Source organism: Silurus meridionalis, chromosome 15 (assembly GCF_014805685.1).
Source record: "Silurus meridionalis isolate SWU-2019-XX chromosome 15, ASM1480568v1, whole genome shotgun sequence".
Classification (NCBI taxonomy): Eukaryota; Metazoa; Chordata; class Actinopteri; order Siluriformes; family Siluridae; genus Silurus; species Silurus meridionalis.
Genome location: NC_060898.1, coordinates 1,941,975 through 1,958,716, shown reverse-complemented (window position 1 = coordinate 1,958,716; position 16,742 = coordinate 1,941,975). Strand labels below are relative to the sequence as shown.

Below are 16,742 nucleotides of genomic sequence, written 5' to 3'. Positions count from 1 at the left end.
TACCTCCTACTCTTCATAGACATTCAGAAATGACTGTGCTGAATTCTGTGTGTGTGTGTGTGTGTGTGTGTGTGTGATTAATCCCCATGAATGACACTGGCACTAAGGTGAACCCAAGCTGAACTGTTTCACCCCTGGCCTAGTCTTCCAGAAAACTTCACAAGATCTTGGTACGACCTAAAGCACTGATTTAAACCTTTGCTTTAAGAAGGTGTTAATAATGTTTTTTTTGTGAAGATTAACACAACATGAGTTGTACAAAAAGTTGTGCCATTATTCTTATCAAACTCCAGGAAACAACAGAAACATTGCAGGCGACGTGTCTACTTTAAAATAATTACGTAACAACACGCGTTTGTGTTTGAAAACAGTGTGTGTGTGTGTGTGTGTGTGTGTGTGGTTGTGTGTGTGTGCGTGCGCTTATGCGTGTATCTGTGTGCGAGCGCGTGTTTTCGTGCGTGCGCCTCTGCGTGTATGTGTGTGCGCGAGCGCGCGCGCGCGTGTGTGTGTGTGCGTGCACTTCAGATACAGCCCGCTCCAAAAAAACCACACAGGCGGAGTCTGATTGTAATTTACAGCGTGTTGTTTGTTTTTTTTTGTATCATTCTTTCAGACTTGTAATTGAAGCTATGTCTCAGAAGACAAGCTCAGCAGCCCTCACACACTCACTAACACACTCCAGGGATTTATGATAACAAACAAAAGGTAAGAGTTTTGTATAGTTAGAAGTCTTTTCTCAACATGTTTTAAAGGATTTTAAAATCCCACGGTGCATTAATACCGACTCTGATTTGCCATGTGTTTTTCTTTTCTTTTCTTCTTTTAATCTAGTATGCATTTATTCAACTATCTATTTCCTGGGTTTCTGCATTCCCTTTAATTATGCTTGATGACTTTACCTGCTTGCAGCGTGTGTACTTCACGTGGTTGTGATCTTTGAGGTGCGCGCGTGCGAGTTAGACTTCCTTGGAAGAACTTTTCCTTGTCTTTCCAGGAAAACATTCTGCATTATTCTCCCACTTTCTGCACGCCATTGTGTATATGTACAAGTGATTCGTGTATTCGTGTGATTATAGTGTGTATATACACATTCAGAAACACTCACGTACTGCTAGTAGATAGATAGATAGATAGATAGATAGATAGATAGATAGATAGATAGATAGATAGATAGATAGATAGATAGAACTTTGTCATTGCATAGTACAGGTACTCAGAGAAGTATGTTATGTATATGCATGTATACATACAATGTATATCAGGAGTGTAACGGTACAGGTTTTTATACCGACGTTTTTCGGTACGGGGCTTTCGGTTCGGTACACATGTGTACCGACTGCAATCATTTTTATGTGCAGAACATAGTTAAAATGTGAGTTGCCTCAGGAACATATAACCATAAGTTTGTTTTGGTTCTGCCTTGAGCGCTTTGCATTTTAAAATTATTATTAAACTTAAAAACAATGGCAGGCATATAAAAAAGAAACTGGTGTTATTGTAGTGTCACTGTGGCGACTCACTCCATACCTGAAATAAGATTTGTTTTCCATGTGTATTAAAGCGCTAAAGAATCAAGAGCGCTAAGATTTTTGATTTGTCACAAACATAGTTATATACAGGATACAACTTGCAGTGAAATTAAAAGTTAAAAAAAGAAAAAACTCGAATGTTCAATCCATCACACTAGAGCTACGGATTTTTTAGCATCCATCTTCAAGAATTTCTCTTAAAAGGATAAAAACCTGAAAGTTCTGCATATTGAGGGAGTGAATGAATGAAGGATGGAAGGAATGAAGACATGTGTTAGGGTCTGTTGAAATGAGTAGAACATTGAAGTAGGTCACTGTGGAAAATTAAATAGTTAAACACACACACACACACACACACACACACACACACACTCTAACATACACATCTGTATTTCCCAAATGTAAACTATTAAATTTTTTTTCCATTTATTTAATTGTTTTTTAATCAATTAAACTTGTCAATTTAATCAATTACTCAATTTAATCAATATAATAAACAAGTGTATTCCATCAATTTGATTTATTATATTTTTTTAAATATTTTTCAATATTATTTTATATATTATTTAACCAAGCAGGCATTAAAAAAATTAAACTCTTTAAATGTTGATGTCACAAATATTAATAAAAATAAACTGGTATAAGAAATTACAAGCTATTTAATGTTTTGCATGTTTTTTCCCCAAATCGAAACTGAACCGAACCGAACCGAACCGTGACTTAAAAACCGAGTTACTAAAGCGTGAATTCTGTATACTGTTACACCCCTTATGTATATATTTATATACATTTTATATATATATATATATATATATATATATATATATATATATATATATATATATATATATATATATACGCACAATGTTCATTTAATCACGATTAAATAAACATCTGAGATGGTTCTTTGTCCAATTATTTGTTTCTGTAAGGACGTCCAAGGAACCTTTGAATTTCACAAACTAACTTCCACTTTCGAGTGTAAAAAAGGTCTGTAAACTCAGTAGTCTCAATCGCTGGTCATAAGTAATCTCATGAAATGAAGCATGTCACTAAATTGGACAGAATATTCGGAACAAAATGGTGGTTTATATATGAGTTTGTTTTAATAATTTACTGAGAGGTTCTTTGTGGAATCTGAAATAGTTCTTCGATGGCATTGCTGTAGAAACATCTCTCTTGTTCTTCCTGGTAGCTTTTTTTTTAAATGTGTAAGTATTTCAGGAGTGATCACTTAGGAGTTCTGAAATGAAGATGATCTTTTTGCAGAGGAAACTTCTTTCTTGTTTGAACATGTCAGAGTTAACATTCAGATTCATTCCTGAGGAATGTGGCTGAGGATCTGCTGTGGATGTGTTTTACAGGGACATAGTCAGTGTGAATGGATGATTTAAAGAAATAAGATTCTGTACAAAGACAAATGGGTTAGTTTTACTTGCTAAAAAATATATCGCCATTAAAGCCACTGAATTCATTCATCCATACATCCATCCATCCATCCATCCATCCATCCATCCATCCATCCATCCATCCATCAATCCATTCATTCATTCGTTCATTCATTCACGTTATTATTTAAAGTTTTTATTGTTCCAGGTCCTAACCAGTCTATTTCCATAACAAAATGTATGAGACAAACCCAGAGGTGAAAATATCATTACTGTTCCTCCCTCATACGAAAGCAAATTGTATACTCGTTGTCACCCCAATGGGCCTCTAATACCTTTTGTTGCAATTCTGCAATTTTTTAACCACTAATATCAATAATGATAAGAAGTATAATAATTATTCTATGAAGCTAAATAGGGTAGTGTGGTCACAGATCACTAGAAAGACACACACCTGTCACTCAAAAATAGTCATGGGAAAACCACTAAGAGGAACAATAGGTAAATATTTAAGAGAATTGACCCCAGGTGGCACTCCATTTTTAACAGTAACCCCAAGTAATGATGAATCCTGTCCAAACTGTTTGTAAAATCTGAGTTAATAATGGAGCAAAGACAGGTCTATTTTGTGACATCATAAAATATTCAAGCCAATTACATATAAATATGCAAATGAAGGCCATATAACAGCAGTGTAGCTGAAGAAAGTGTTCGACTATGTGGGGTTGTGTGTCGAATGTGTGGGTATTTGTTACGTGACGTGTTTAGCGTTTTCAGTTGTATGCTTTATAGCACCGCTTTGTCATCATTTTCCAGAGAAGTTTCTGGCTTTAATGACATGTAATCAAGATAGAACAGGCTACTTTTGAGTTGAGAAATCCAAAGTACAAACAAAGAAAACTGTGTAATATGAGGGTTTTTGGAAGAAAATATTTGCCTGTTGAGAAATATATGTGTATACTGTGTATATATATATATATATATATATATATATATGCTGGGGTTTGTTTGTAGTCAGGTGATTGTTCTGTGTCAGTTCCCTTTAGTTCAGTGAGCCGTGAAAAGAATTAAGTGAAATCATTTTAGAAACAAAATCACATGCTTGTCATGACTGCATCCTCGAGAGACTAAAAGAGAAGTTCTGCTGAGTGTGACTTTGGGAAAACCTGAGAATTTTTCAGTTTATTGACCCCGTAGTTCTGTTTCCTGCCCTGATTAGCGGTGACTGGTTTTGAACCCTGGCGTTACTGAATACTCAAATCTGATTGGTCAGAAGAAGTAGAATACAGTTTTTATATATTATTATACATTTTATTTATAATAGGTTGATTATATTAATTTGATGTTCTTGTCTCTGTAGTAACGACTTGCATAATAAAAGACTGATAACAGATGGATTTAAAACGTTAAATAAAGAAAAATATATAGATTTATATGGTTTATTTGGTAAGATGTATGAAAGGAGTCTTCACAATCAGTGCTTTGTAACAGTCAATAGGTTTTTGCTAATATTTGGGATAAATCACATCGGAATAATGTAATGCTGATTCAGCGAAAAAAAGCGGGCTTTCTGGTTTTCTGGCTTTGGATAGCTCTGTTGGAGATAACAATACACATGAATACACTTGAGTTAAACCAGAAAGCAGTATAATAAGTTTTAATAACAGTGATTTATTTTCTGGTATAGCTACAAGAATAAATTGTTATAATATCTTAAGAAATCCTCAGTCTGGACAGGAGAAAGTCTGAAACATCATTTAAATCTATGAAAACCTGCACTTCATCCATGATTGAAAATAAGGAGATTGCAACTCAAGTCCAAGACCAGGAGAAGCTCGATCGAGACTTTCGCACTGCAAGTGAAAGTGAAAGCGAGACGTTTTTCTTACACTTTCTTCTGCGGTTTGGCTTCTTTGTGTCGTTTTCTAGAGGAATTCAGTTCATTGTGCATGAGCAAAGAAACAACAGAAAAAATATGATTTATTATAAAATTATCATTAACATTATAATCCTATATATAACAAGAGCAAGACCTTTTTTATAATGAGAGCAACGTTAAGACCGAAACAGTAAAAAATATGAAGTTGTTGATATTAGCTTGACATCCATTGTCAACCATCGCAGGTTTATTTATAGCTTTATATACGTTTTTTATGGAAAAAAGACGGATGTCTCTGTGGTCTAAATTCTGGCAGACAGAGAAGTTTTGGGTTAAAACTGCTTCTAGTGTTGATACTTTACTGCAGGACATCAGTAGATTTTATATATAGACTTGCTTTGGCTTTCTTTCTGTAAAGATTGTGTTGTGTAAGCAGAGTGCCATGCTGTCCTGTTTTAGGACTTTAAAATTGCATTGTTATACACTAACGAGAAAAAAGTTGGTAGACACCTGACCATAAGATTGCCATGTGCGTTCCTCAGTGAACATCCCATTCCACATCTAGTCCACATGGGCTGTTTTACTATATTCTGTTGGGATTTGTGCTCATTATTGTGCTACAAGTGTGTTAGTAAAGTCAGGTACTGATGGAGGTGAGGTGAGGAGGTCTGGAGTGCAGTCACTGTTCACATTCATCATGTTCAGGAGGGTTGGAGCTCTATAGCAGAAGATCTTCCACTCCAACCAATGTAAAGCAGATGTTCATGGAGCTGATTCAGTGGTTTGAGTCTCGTAGTTCAAGTGAAGGGAAAATTGCTAGCCACATTCTTTCTACGTTCTAAGCAATCGTGTGCCTCTAACTCCAACAGTTTTGAGGAAGAAATTCATATGGCTGGGAAAGTCTGGTGTCCCAATACTTTTGGCAATGTAGTGACTTTGTAGTTAAAACTTAAAAAAACATAAAGTAATTGTCAAATAGATAATATAATAAAAAAACAATACGTTGAAATTTCACATCACGGTTTCTGTACATTAATCTTTCAATGATGACAAGAAAATAATCGCAAATTTTCTTTTAAAAAAAAACCGATAGGGTCTTTTAAAGGTCGTTTCTTAATATTGCACAGTTTTGATTCCTGATCCGAATCCTGGCGACTTTCATTTCCAGGTTCTGGTTGAGCTATCCTGGACTTTTTGCTTTTTCCCTGTGATATAACCAGCAATGAGTCAGCACTTTGGCGTCGCTGCTTCGGCGGGAAATTAAAAAGAGGAACCGAAATCTTTTTTTATTCACTGCCATCCGATCATCAACATGTGGGGCTGTTTTAATAATTTTTTTTACGATGACTAACATATAAAGATACCAAAAATCTGAAAGAATACTGTGACTTTCCCAAGGTTCCTGTTTGGCCCATTGTTGGTTGTATATATACAGATTTTTTATATATTGTGTGTTTTTTCAATACAGGTTCAATGAGGGGTGAAATATTCACACTGCTCCTTGCCACATGGCCGTGTCTACAGGGTATGAAGCGCATCACGTACACGTTCCTTTTAATTAAATGGTGTTTGGAATTTTTGAGCTTTGTCTATGTGATAAGGTTTCATTATGGTTCCTTTTTTCTTCTCTGGTAGCCCTCTTCATCGTGAAGTCGGAGCAAGATTCCTATGATGGAGAGCTGCGTGAAGCAGTCAGGATGGGATGCCGGTTTTCAGACATCCCTAGTGTCTTGCACATATCCGTAATTTGGCAGCGTATCAAACCGCCTCCGGAAGTGGAAGTCTTTCGGCTGGATAAGGGCGTCGAGAACCTCAACATCACCAGCAAGCAGTTTCAGGGACGAGTGCGGCTCCTGAGGGAGGAGCTGGAGAAATTTCGGGCCGTAATCGAGCTCTCACAGCTTCGTCTGAACGACTCGGGGACCTATCAGTGCCTTGTGATCCATGATGAAGCTGACTACAAGCAGACCAAACTCACCGTCTCAGGTCAGTTCACTTAACACAGCAAACTATACATCCACCTTCCATCCAGGATCATGTTTTTACTTTGACTAAAATATACAGAGCAGTATAGCAGGGGATTGTTTGACCTATTGGGTAGTTTGCATAAAGTCCATTTTACAGAAATTCGGATGTAGGTTAATGGTCAAGCCAATGGTAAGTGTGGCAAAGAAAAACTCCCTGAGAAAGTATGAGGAAGAAAACATGAGAGGAACCAAATTTAAAAGGGAACCCAACCTTTTCTGACACCAGATTATAAAATCTTTTCACTGTATACAGGTGCAGATATGAAAAAACAGGAAACACTGGGCTTTGAAAGGAGGATGGGATTAAGGTTTGGGATGAGCTACAGGATTGTCTTCATGATTGCAGCAGCAGCAGCTGTTAGTTTTCCATAAGAGATTTTGAAAGCTTCCCAATCAAATAAGCTATGATTAAGTTGAGACTTAAGGCACAATTTAATTTTCTGTAAACTCCTGCACAAGTTTTGTTAATTCTTTCTATAATTTCACAGTTGCACAGAAAAAGAAACCCTTTTACTGATAAGTATTTGGAACGTGTAGGTCAAAAAATGTCAGAACTACAGAAGGAAAATCAATGGACCATTGTTTTTCGTTTTTTAATCAACAATGCACACAGAACAAGTGTTAGGATTTTTGGTGTGTCATTTCTATCCAGATTTTTGTGGACACCTGACCCTAAGATTTCTGTGTGACCTTTTTTAAACATTCCTTTACACTTTAAGTCCCCATATGCTGTTATAATAATCTCCAGTCAATAGGGTTGAGGTCAGAGCTCTGGGAAAATGTCCTGCTACCACATCCAAGGACATTGTGTACAATGATGTGCCTATGTTACTTTGAGGTAACAGTTTGGGGAAGAACCATTTATATCTGGAAAAGATGGGTGTCCAAATACTTTTGACAATACCATGTACATACATACCACTGTATGGATTTTGTGAATTCGACAAAATCAAAATTTTCAAAGCATTATACCTTTTGTGTTCTCCAGCACCATATAAAGCGATTAAGAAGTCCGTCAGGAGGCTAAACGAAAAGGAGGTGGAGCTTTCCTGCCAGTCCCAGGGCCTCCCGTTGGCCGATGTGACTTGGAGTGATGGCAAGCTCAGAGAGCCACTTTTGACAAATCGCTCCAAGAGCAGCCACACAACGAACAGCGACGGCGTCTTTGTCGTCACCAGCCGACTGTCCGTCTCAGAAAACACCAACAATTACAGCTGTTCCTACATAACAAATGACGGCAAACCGAACCAGATAGCGACGTTCGTTATCCCAGGTGGGTGTGTATGATAACACTTTTTATTTGGAGCCATACTGAGTGTTATGTTTAAAGTCGAAATGATTGATTTAAGGTGAGATTCTTTTGAGGGCTTTTGATTTGTAGAAGTTGTATTAAGTGGTTTGAGTTGATTTTTGTTGAGTGCATTGAGCTGAGCATTGATAAATCGTTTTAATGTTTAGCACCTGTGGCTAATGTGATTTATGTGAGGTTGAGAGAGTTAAGTCAAGAGCAACTGGGCAGTTCGAGTCTTGATTTGAATTCTGTTTAGCGGTTTGAATTTAGAGCTTTTGAGTTGCTTAAGTTGAAGCATATTGATTGGCTGAGTCTCAGTTGAGTGCTGCTGGGTTATTTAAGTACTTTTGGGCTGTTTGAGTTGTCGCATGCAGAGTGTTTCAGTATAATTCAAGTGGTTGCTGTTGAATGTCTCGAATTGAGTGCTGTTAAGTTGCTTGGGTGCTGTACAGTTTGTTTATGTGATTTGAGTTTGAGTGCTTTTGAGTTTTTTGAGAGCTGTTGAGTGGTTTGATATTAAGTGCTGTTATTTTGTTAAGGTGCTATTAAGTGGTTTGAGTTAAGTCCTCTTGGGTAGTTTGAGTGATGTTATGTGGTTTGAGTTTGTGTTGTTGAGTGCTTTGATTTTAAATGCTTTTTCAGTAGTTTGTTTGCTTTTGAGTAGTTTGACTGCTGGTGAATAGTTTGTGTTGATTGCTGTTGATAAATTTGAGTTGAATGCTGGTAAACAGTTTGAGTGTGAGATCTGTTATAACTATACTCACGGGCTCATTCATTCCCCCCCATCTTGAAGGTTTTCATTTGATGAGTTTATCTTAATTTTTAAAGGGTTTTTTTTCCGGTAATGTATAGCATTTTACAAGCTGAGATCATCCTCAGAGGATGGTCTTGGAAATATAACTCACATCATAAAATTCATTCATGACTAATGTTTATTTCCAAGTAATGTAGATGTACCAATATCCACCTACACATTAGACCACAGTGGTGGTTTGTGAGGTTTGTTGTGTGGGACGTTTAGTTAATCACAGTGGGACATCACCTAAAATACACACACACACACACACACACACACACACACACACACACACACACACACACACAGGTGATAAGCTTCTCATAAGTATTCGAGAGCATTTAACAAATTTTGTTTTCTCTTTATCCTTCGGGATTTCCGATTCAAAACATGTTGTAACCTAAACACAAACACAGTACGGTACATGGAATCATGGCAGGGGATTCCCCTCAAAGTTTTACAACCACAGCGTGCAGCTTTAATGTGTCTGTGTAAATGTTGAGACTGTAAATACAGCAAATCGGATCATAATCTGGTTCTTAGTATAAATATATTTTGGAACACATGCCTACATAAGTTGGCCATTTTGTAGTGAAGGAAGTCTAAGCACAAAGTTGCAACCATGCTATTGTCTACAGCGAGCATGAAATTTCCCCTTCATTCGAACAAGGAGACCCAAACCTGTTCCAGCACTACAATACCCCAGTGCACAAGACATGCATACATGAGCTGGAGTGGAAGATCTCTCGCTATAGAGCTTATTGAACACCTTATGGATGAATGTGAACGCTGACTGCACCCCAGACCTCCTCACCTACTCACCTACATCACTACCTGACTTTACTAACACCCTAATGACTGAATGAATCTCACACAAATTTCCACAAAATCTAGTGGAACATATTTCAAAAAGCACAAACAGATCAGTTCATTCTTGTAGCTGTTGTACTTAAACTGTGAAACTTAAGTCATTAAGTCTATAACTGGCAACCTGACTCACATCAACACTTATGAATTGATTCAGACTTCCTATTCATAACAGAAATCGTCCCCACCAGGTCTTATCTTTTCCTAAATAAGTAACAAATAAACACTAGTCGTCTAACTCAAATAAAAAATAGGTCCTATCAGATGAAATATCTGGAATAAATTACATGAATGACTACGTTCAAGTTTATACATGCTAGAACACAGGTAAGTTTACACAACAACTGAAAAAGAACTGAAATGCCAGACTTAGTCTTATCAGATTATGTCATGTTTTTGTAGAATGAGGAGTTAAAAAAATTGTGTTGCCTAAAAACTTAATTAGTATTTTTTTTAAATGATCAATTATATGAGCTAATGTTTGTGTTTATACAGACACAAATAAGTAATAAGTAAATATAAGTATATAAATTCCATGGTCATAGTCCTTATCCTTTTCGTAGGAATTGCTTGAGATATACACTACAGATCAATAGTTTGGACACACCTTCTCATTCAAAGAGTTTTCTTTATTTTCATGACTATGAAAATTGTAGATTCACACTGAAGGCATCAAAACTATGAATTAACACATGTGGAATTATATATGGAATTATATACATAACACACTCTTGCATATATACATTGCACACTCTTGGCATTTTCTTGATGAGCTTCAAGAGGTAGTCACCTGAAATGGTCTTCCAACAGTCTTGAAGGAGTTCCCCGAGAGATGCTTGGCACTTGTTGGCCCTTTTGCCTTCACTCTGCGGTCCAGCTCACCCCTAAACCATCTCGATTGGGTTCAGGTCCGGTGACTGTGGAGGCCAGGTCATCTGGCGCAGCACCCCATCACTCTCCTTCTTGGTCAAATAGCCCTTGAATGCCTTCAGTGTGACTCTACAATTTTCATAGTCATGAAAATAAAGAAAAGTCTTTGAATGAGAAGGTGTGTCCAAACTTTTGGTCTGTACTGTACGTAACCAAGTGATTTCACACATTCGGATCAAATTGAGCAAGGCATTAGCCACTGTGCTAGCATCTTTATATTATAGTTAATTTACTTTATTGTCACACTTCTGCATACCAAAGCATGCATACCTACGTGTCCCAGATACGATCAACTAGCTGTTTTTGGTGCGTACTATTTAATTTGACTAGCAAAGACTGATGTTTGTAGTGCAGCAGGTGGTGAAATGTTCAACATAGGAGTAACATCAAGCTGCTTCTCACTCGGTTAAACAGTGAGCCAATAGCAACCATCGCTAAACAGAAAGAAAGTATTTCTCCTCTGGGGAAATTTGAATCTTATGACATTTTACTGCACTAGATTACAGAAAAACATGCCCTTTGCCCTACTTTAAAGCTAATACATAAATACATAAAATACAAAGCAGTATCAAGGGCACAAACTGTGGTTTTTGAAGAGTGTTTGTGAAATAAGTGTTTTTCTTGTATGTTTGTAACTATAGAAAGGTGCAGGAGAATGTAAGATATAAATGCATCAATGATACAAACATGAGTTCTTGTTGACTTTTGATATGAGGAGTTTTACTTTTACAGAGTCATATTTCAGCAGGGGATTAGTACTTTGTCTAAAGATTCCACCACTGGTAGCGGCGAGGACGTTTCCTCGGCATATTACTCAATAACAGTTTCTCTAGAAATCACTGTGATCTTTTTTGCTTTGCAGATGAAATTCCTGAGGAGAGTAAAGGGGCCACGGGATACATAGCTATTACTGTGATAGTCTTGTTGTGCCTGGGATTATTCTGCACCTTTCTGATTCTGCGCAAGAGAAAGAAAGGTTTGTCTCTTGTTTTTCCCATCGTTTCTCTTCAATCCCTACTGCTGTGTTCTAATGTATGTTCTATTACTAAAATGTCCGTTCCTGCATCACTCTGCTTCATACGAGCATCACTTTTTTTGAAATAGCATCCGTTACAGTTTTCCCCGTTGGTGTGCCACATTAATTTTTAGTTCCTCTTTGCCAGATTTCAATCAGCCAGCTATGATTTAAGGTTCTTTCTATAGAATTTCTGCCTTGTCAAATGACAAGGTAAATTTTTCAGTGTGGCTTCATATGACCCTTAGCTACCGTTTGAGTACTTGAAAACAGAAACCAGCTACCTGCATGACACCAGTGGTCACTGGGGATTACCATAAGACATGATCTAAAACCATACTATCTGGCTCTAGGAAGTAGGTAGTGTGTCTCTCGCCTGTTCTTTTCATGCCTCTGTTGGTTTTTATTCTGGGTTCTCCAGTTTCTTCTCACTTTCCAAGAACACTCATGTGGAACACCGACTCTAAATTTCCCCCTAGGCATGACTGAGTGTGTTTGTTCCTGGGAATACTCTAACAATGTGTCATACATTAAACATGTCTAATGTGATTCCAAGAGAGATGGGAAGATTTTACAGAAGGTATGGAAGTCTATGCAGGTTTCATGTTCCTGATTTATGTTCCTTGTTGATGTTATCATAAGTTATTAGGAAAATTAGGTCGGATGTAAGCACGGATATCCCTATTTTCAAATTCAAACACAAGGCAACACAAAAAAAGGATAAAACTAGAATAGAGGAATAAACTCTCATGTCTGATCTGAACATGATCATGATTCTGAAACTTTAAATAAATATGGTATCATACACAAGCAATAATTCTAAAAAAATTGTTTTTTTACAGGGCAGACAGGTTCAGACATGCGGTCGATTGAGTGTGAGTCACCTGGAGAAGATCTGACAGTCCCGTTGACTGACCGTAAGTAATGTTGAATATGTGTGTATATATATATAGAGAGACTAGGGGAAAGAGAACACCTCACCACATTTGTGATACTCACCGAAACCTCATACACGTCAATCCACCTGAATCTTCTCCTCTCACCCACTGAGCTGAATCATATAGAGCAGGGAACCAATGAACTACCTGTTTTAATATTAACTTTATCTACCAACTTGACTTTTATACTTGTGCTAGTGATATACCCGAATGCTCAAGCTATGTTTTTCAGTCTGTAGTGTAAAAAATAGTGATAGTAGTGGTAGTATATACAATTCACATGTAGTATTAATAGTAGTAGTAGTAGGAGTGGTTGTATTAATGGGGGTAGTATTGCTGTTAATGGTAGCGGTTGTATTTGGTGACCAACAATCAGTGAATAATAAGAAACTTTATGGTTATTAAGTCTTTCAAGAAAAATAAACTAAACTAAAATTATGCCTGGAACAAACCTCTTGGGATTCCCAGACCACACTTTGAGAACTGAATCTTGGGACTTTCATGTTAAAGTGAATATTATTATATCGTTTCCTTATTAAAAAAAATCATACACACACACACACACACACACACTTTTTAAAAATGCAATAATTGAGAACGAGTTTATTAATATAAACCTGCGATTTGCAGTCTGAGCTGCTGTTTTAGAAAAACTTCTGGCCAATCAAATTTGAGAATGCGACACCATATTATGATGCCACTGCAGAACTCCAGATTATGACTGCATTGATCATAACTGTATTAACTACTTTATAATGATTAAAGAATGATCTACACTCGTTTGTTGGATATATTATTGTATTTTTTCTCTTCTGTACTGCAGATTTACTTTTAACAGTCGTCACCCATAATTTTACTTTAGAATGTAAATGCTGTTAATCGCTTTTAAACTAATTTACAATGCAAATAAGTAAACAGTAAAAAAAAAAAGTGGTTAAGATTTTAAACTTCTGATCAGAAGGTCATGAGTGGGACATGCTGGGGTCTTGAGCACCCTTTACTTTGCTCAGTTGTATACATGAGATTTAAATGAGATATCTGGATAACGGTGTCTGACACATGCCACAAATGTAAACCACATAGAGCTTTGATGATGTTCTTAGCCCTCAGATCACCAGCCCATGTTCTTATTCAGCATGATTCATTTGAATCATGACATTTCCAGCTTGCTTTTTCCTTCCGTTCTGAATGTTTGTGACCCATTTCTCTTTTTTTTCCACTGTGAAATGGAAAGATAGATCATCTGCAAGATGTGCTAAAGCAAAGATATGCTGATTTGAACAAAACCGAGACAGATTTTAGACTTCCTCCTACCCTTCTCTGTGGGTATGACTTTTTTTCCCTTCTCGACATAAAAACACGTGGGAGAAGAGGGAGAGGAGAATGTGAAAAGTCATGAGAAAGTGCATGTTGTTCAGTATGTTGCTGGAACTGAACCAAGCCTGCTGAGCAACCTGCCTTGAATTCATCAATAAAGTTCTTTGTGGTTCTGCGGGTTAGAAAAAAATTAGTCACTTATTTGATACGAGTGCCTCACTGGTAAAAAAAATCCCGTTCATTGCAGGTTTATATTATTTTCCAGACATTAAATAATTCCAGAAAAAGACATCAAAGATCATCAAAAGTTTTATGGAGCTGAGCATCAATACAGTTTGTAACTGTTTGAGTAAAACACTTCTATTTATATATATATATATATATATATATATATATATATATAAAACGCATATTACAATCTTCACCCAGATGAAAAACGAGTTTAACTTTCTGTTCCTCATGAAAGATCTGAGATGAGAAAAAGTCAAGTAAATCCCTTACCAATATGGAACTAAAAACCCGCTATGCTCCCTTCACTGCTTGATTTCATGGATGTCTGTGAATGAGCCAAACCTGTTCCAGCATGACAATGCTCCTGTGCACAAAGCCAATTTCATGAAGATATCCCTTACCTTTTACAGCGTTTTGGAGACGTTCTTATCCAGAGCGACTTACATCTGAGCAGGGTTAAGGGCCTTGCTAAAGGGCCCAGAAGTGGCAACTTGGTGGTGGCAGAATTGAAACTTATGACCTTCCAATCCATAGTCCAATGCTTTACCACTGAGCTACCACATCACCTTTTATATGGGTTGGAGTGGAAGATCTCCTGCTATGAAGCTCTGAACTCAAACCTACTGATCATAATGAATGTGAACACTGACTGCACCCCAGACCTCCTCACCTCACCTAACACCCTTGTGGCCGAATGAATCTCAACAAATCTCCACAAAATCTAGTGGAACATCTTCCCAGAAAAGTGGAGGCTATTATTAACAATAAACGGGAATTGAATGTGGAATGGGATGTTCAGAAAGAACTTTTGTCTATAGACTGTATGACTATTTATGGTTTTCGAATTTTTATTGTTGTCTTTACTCTTATAAGTAGTTGATTGCAAAGTTATTGTGTTAATGTGAGATATGTGAGATTTCGGCCAAAACATATCAGTTGTGTCTGATTTTGTGTGGCATTGACAATTGGAATAAATGACATAGAATGACATTAGAGTCTATTTCAATACCAGAGTGTAATACCTGTAAAGAGGGGGTGAAAACTTATGCAAAGCACTGAGTAAATGTAACTCAGTAGAATCAAATGCTTTTATACTACCGTGTGCTCGATATGAGTTGTTTGTCTGACAAGACCAATCAAATAATTTGGGTATTAATATAATCCATTTTGAACTTTACAGAGAAAACCAGCATGTCAGCATGCAGTCCGTCCCTCCAGGGCTGAGGAAAATCGTGCTCCTGGAAGGAAAAGAAGGAACCGGCAAAACCTTTATAACCCAAAGCCTGGCTTCTTCTTGGGCTAACCCTTTCACCTCAGACCTTCTCAACATTCGAAAGGTCAAGCTTGTGATTTTTGTGACCATCGGGGGAGTTGCGGGGGATTTCTTCGAAGTGGTAAAGTCCAGATTCCCAGCAGAAGCAGAATTGCAGACAAACAACCTCAAAGACATTCTTCTAGGGAATAAGGACAGTCTGCTCATCCTCGATGGTTATAAAGAAGGTGACAGAGAACTGGATAAGTCATTTGTTAAGTTCCTACGAGAGAGACGTGCATGCAGGGTGCTGATCACAGCGTGCCCTGGAGAGCACGGCATTCTGGGAGAAACGGACAGGAAGGTACTGAGGCTTTAAGACTGCCTGTGTTAGCATGAGTTCATAAAGAGATGGACACATGGTGTTATTCGATGGATTCTGCCAAAAGAACTGAAGTGTATAACTAAAAATATCTACCTAATGTCCTTCTTTTTCCATGTTGTGTTTTGCATAAGAGTGACAAATCGCTACAGTATATATTACCTCTGAAAGATATCTAGTTCTTTTAAATGACATGCTAGGTTCTGTACTTTGCGTTAGCATCATTGATAGATGAGCAACGCCACTGTCCTGGCTACGCACACAAACCAGGACCATTTCTGCTACATCTTTCCAAGTATTACTTTACTGCATACTGTTTTTGTCTGTCTCTATAAGCATATATAGTGTGTACATTATCTCATAAGATCCAGAAACTTTTCTTCCATTTGTACGTGTATAATAATAAATGGGAAATACAGTAGTAGCAGTAATGAAATGAAGAAACATCAGACCATATGCAGCACTGTATTGGTCCATCAAATCACTGAACTGTCACTTTATCACTTCCTATTTAGAGTTTTTTTAATAATTACAAGGCACTTTTTCTTTCATCAAAAGTCTTTAGAAGACCCAGATACTCTCTCTATTTTTGTAGAACTTGGCAATGTAAACTGTGTGAAATATTGATTAGCCTTGTTTGAGCATAGCCACACTTGGAGGAATTGTTTTATACAGATAGTCCCCAAGTTACGGTTCGACTTGTGATTTTTCGATCTTACAATGATGATATATTTTTTTCTGCTCAGCAGGCAAATGTAGCAGCGTACGCTCCGCCCTCCACTCGCAAACATACCAGCGTACGCTCCGCCCTCCACTCGCAAACATACCAGCGTACGCTCCGCCCTCCACTCGCAAACATACCAGCGTACGCTCCGCCCACTGCAAACATACCAGCGCACG

The 16,742-nt window shown here is 37.4% G+C and overlaps 1 protein-coding gene across 1 annotated transcript; it reads left to right on the top strand.

The window, feature by feature from the left end:
- Positions 1 to 489: 489 nt before the first annotated feature.
- si:ch211-241b2.5 (programmed cell death 1 ligand 1) lies at positions 490 to 16,263 on the top strand. The gene is made up of 7 exons (XM_046868260.1): positions 490 to 705; positions 6,265 to 6,321; positions 6,432 to 6,782; positions 7,812 to 8,096; positions 11,570 to 11,683; positions 12,565 to 12,643; positions 15,389 to 16,263. Exons 2-7 carry the CDS (start codon positions 6,270 to 6,272, stop codon positions 15,837 to 15,839), a joined length of 1,332 nt encoding a protein of 443 aa, XP_046724216.1. The 5' UTR covers positions 490 to 705; positions 6,265 to 6,269; the 3' UTR covers positions 15,840 to 16,263.
- The last annotated feature ends 479 nt before the right edge of the window (positions 16,264 to 16,742 follow it).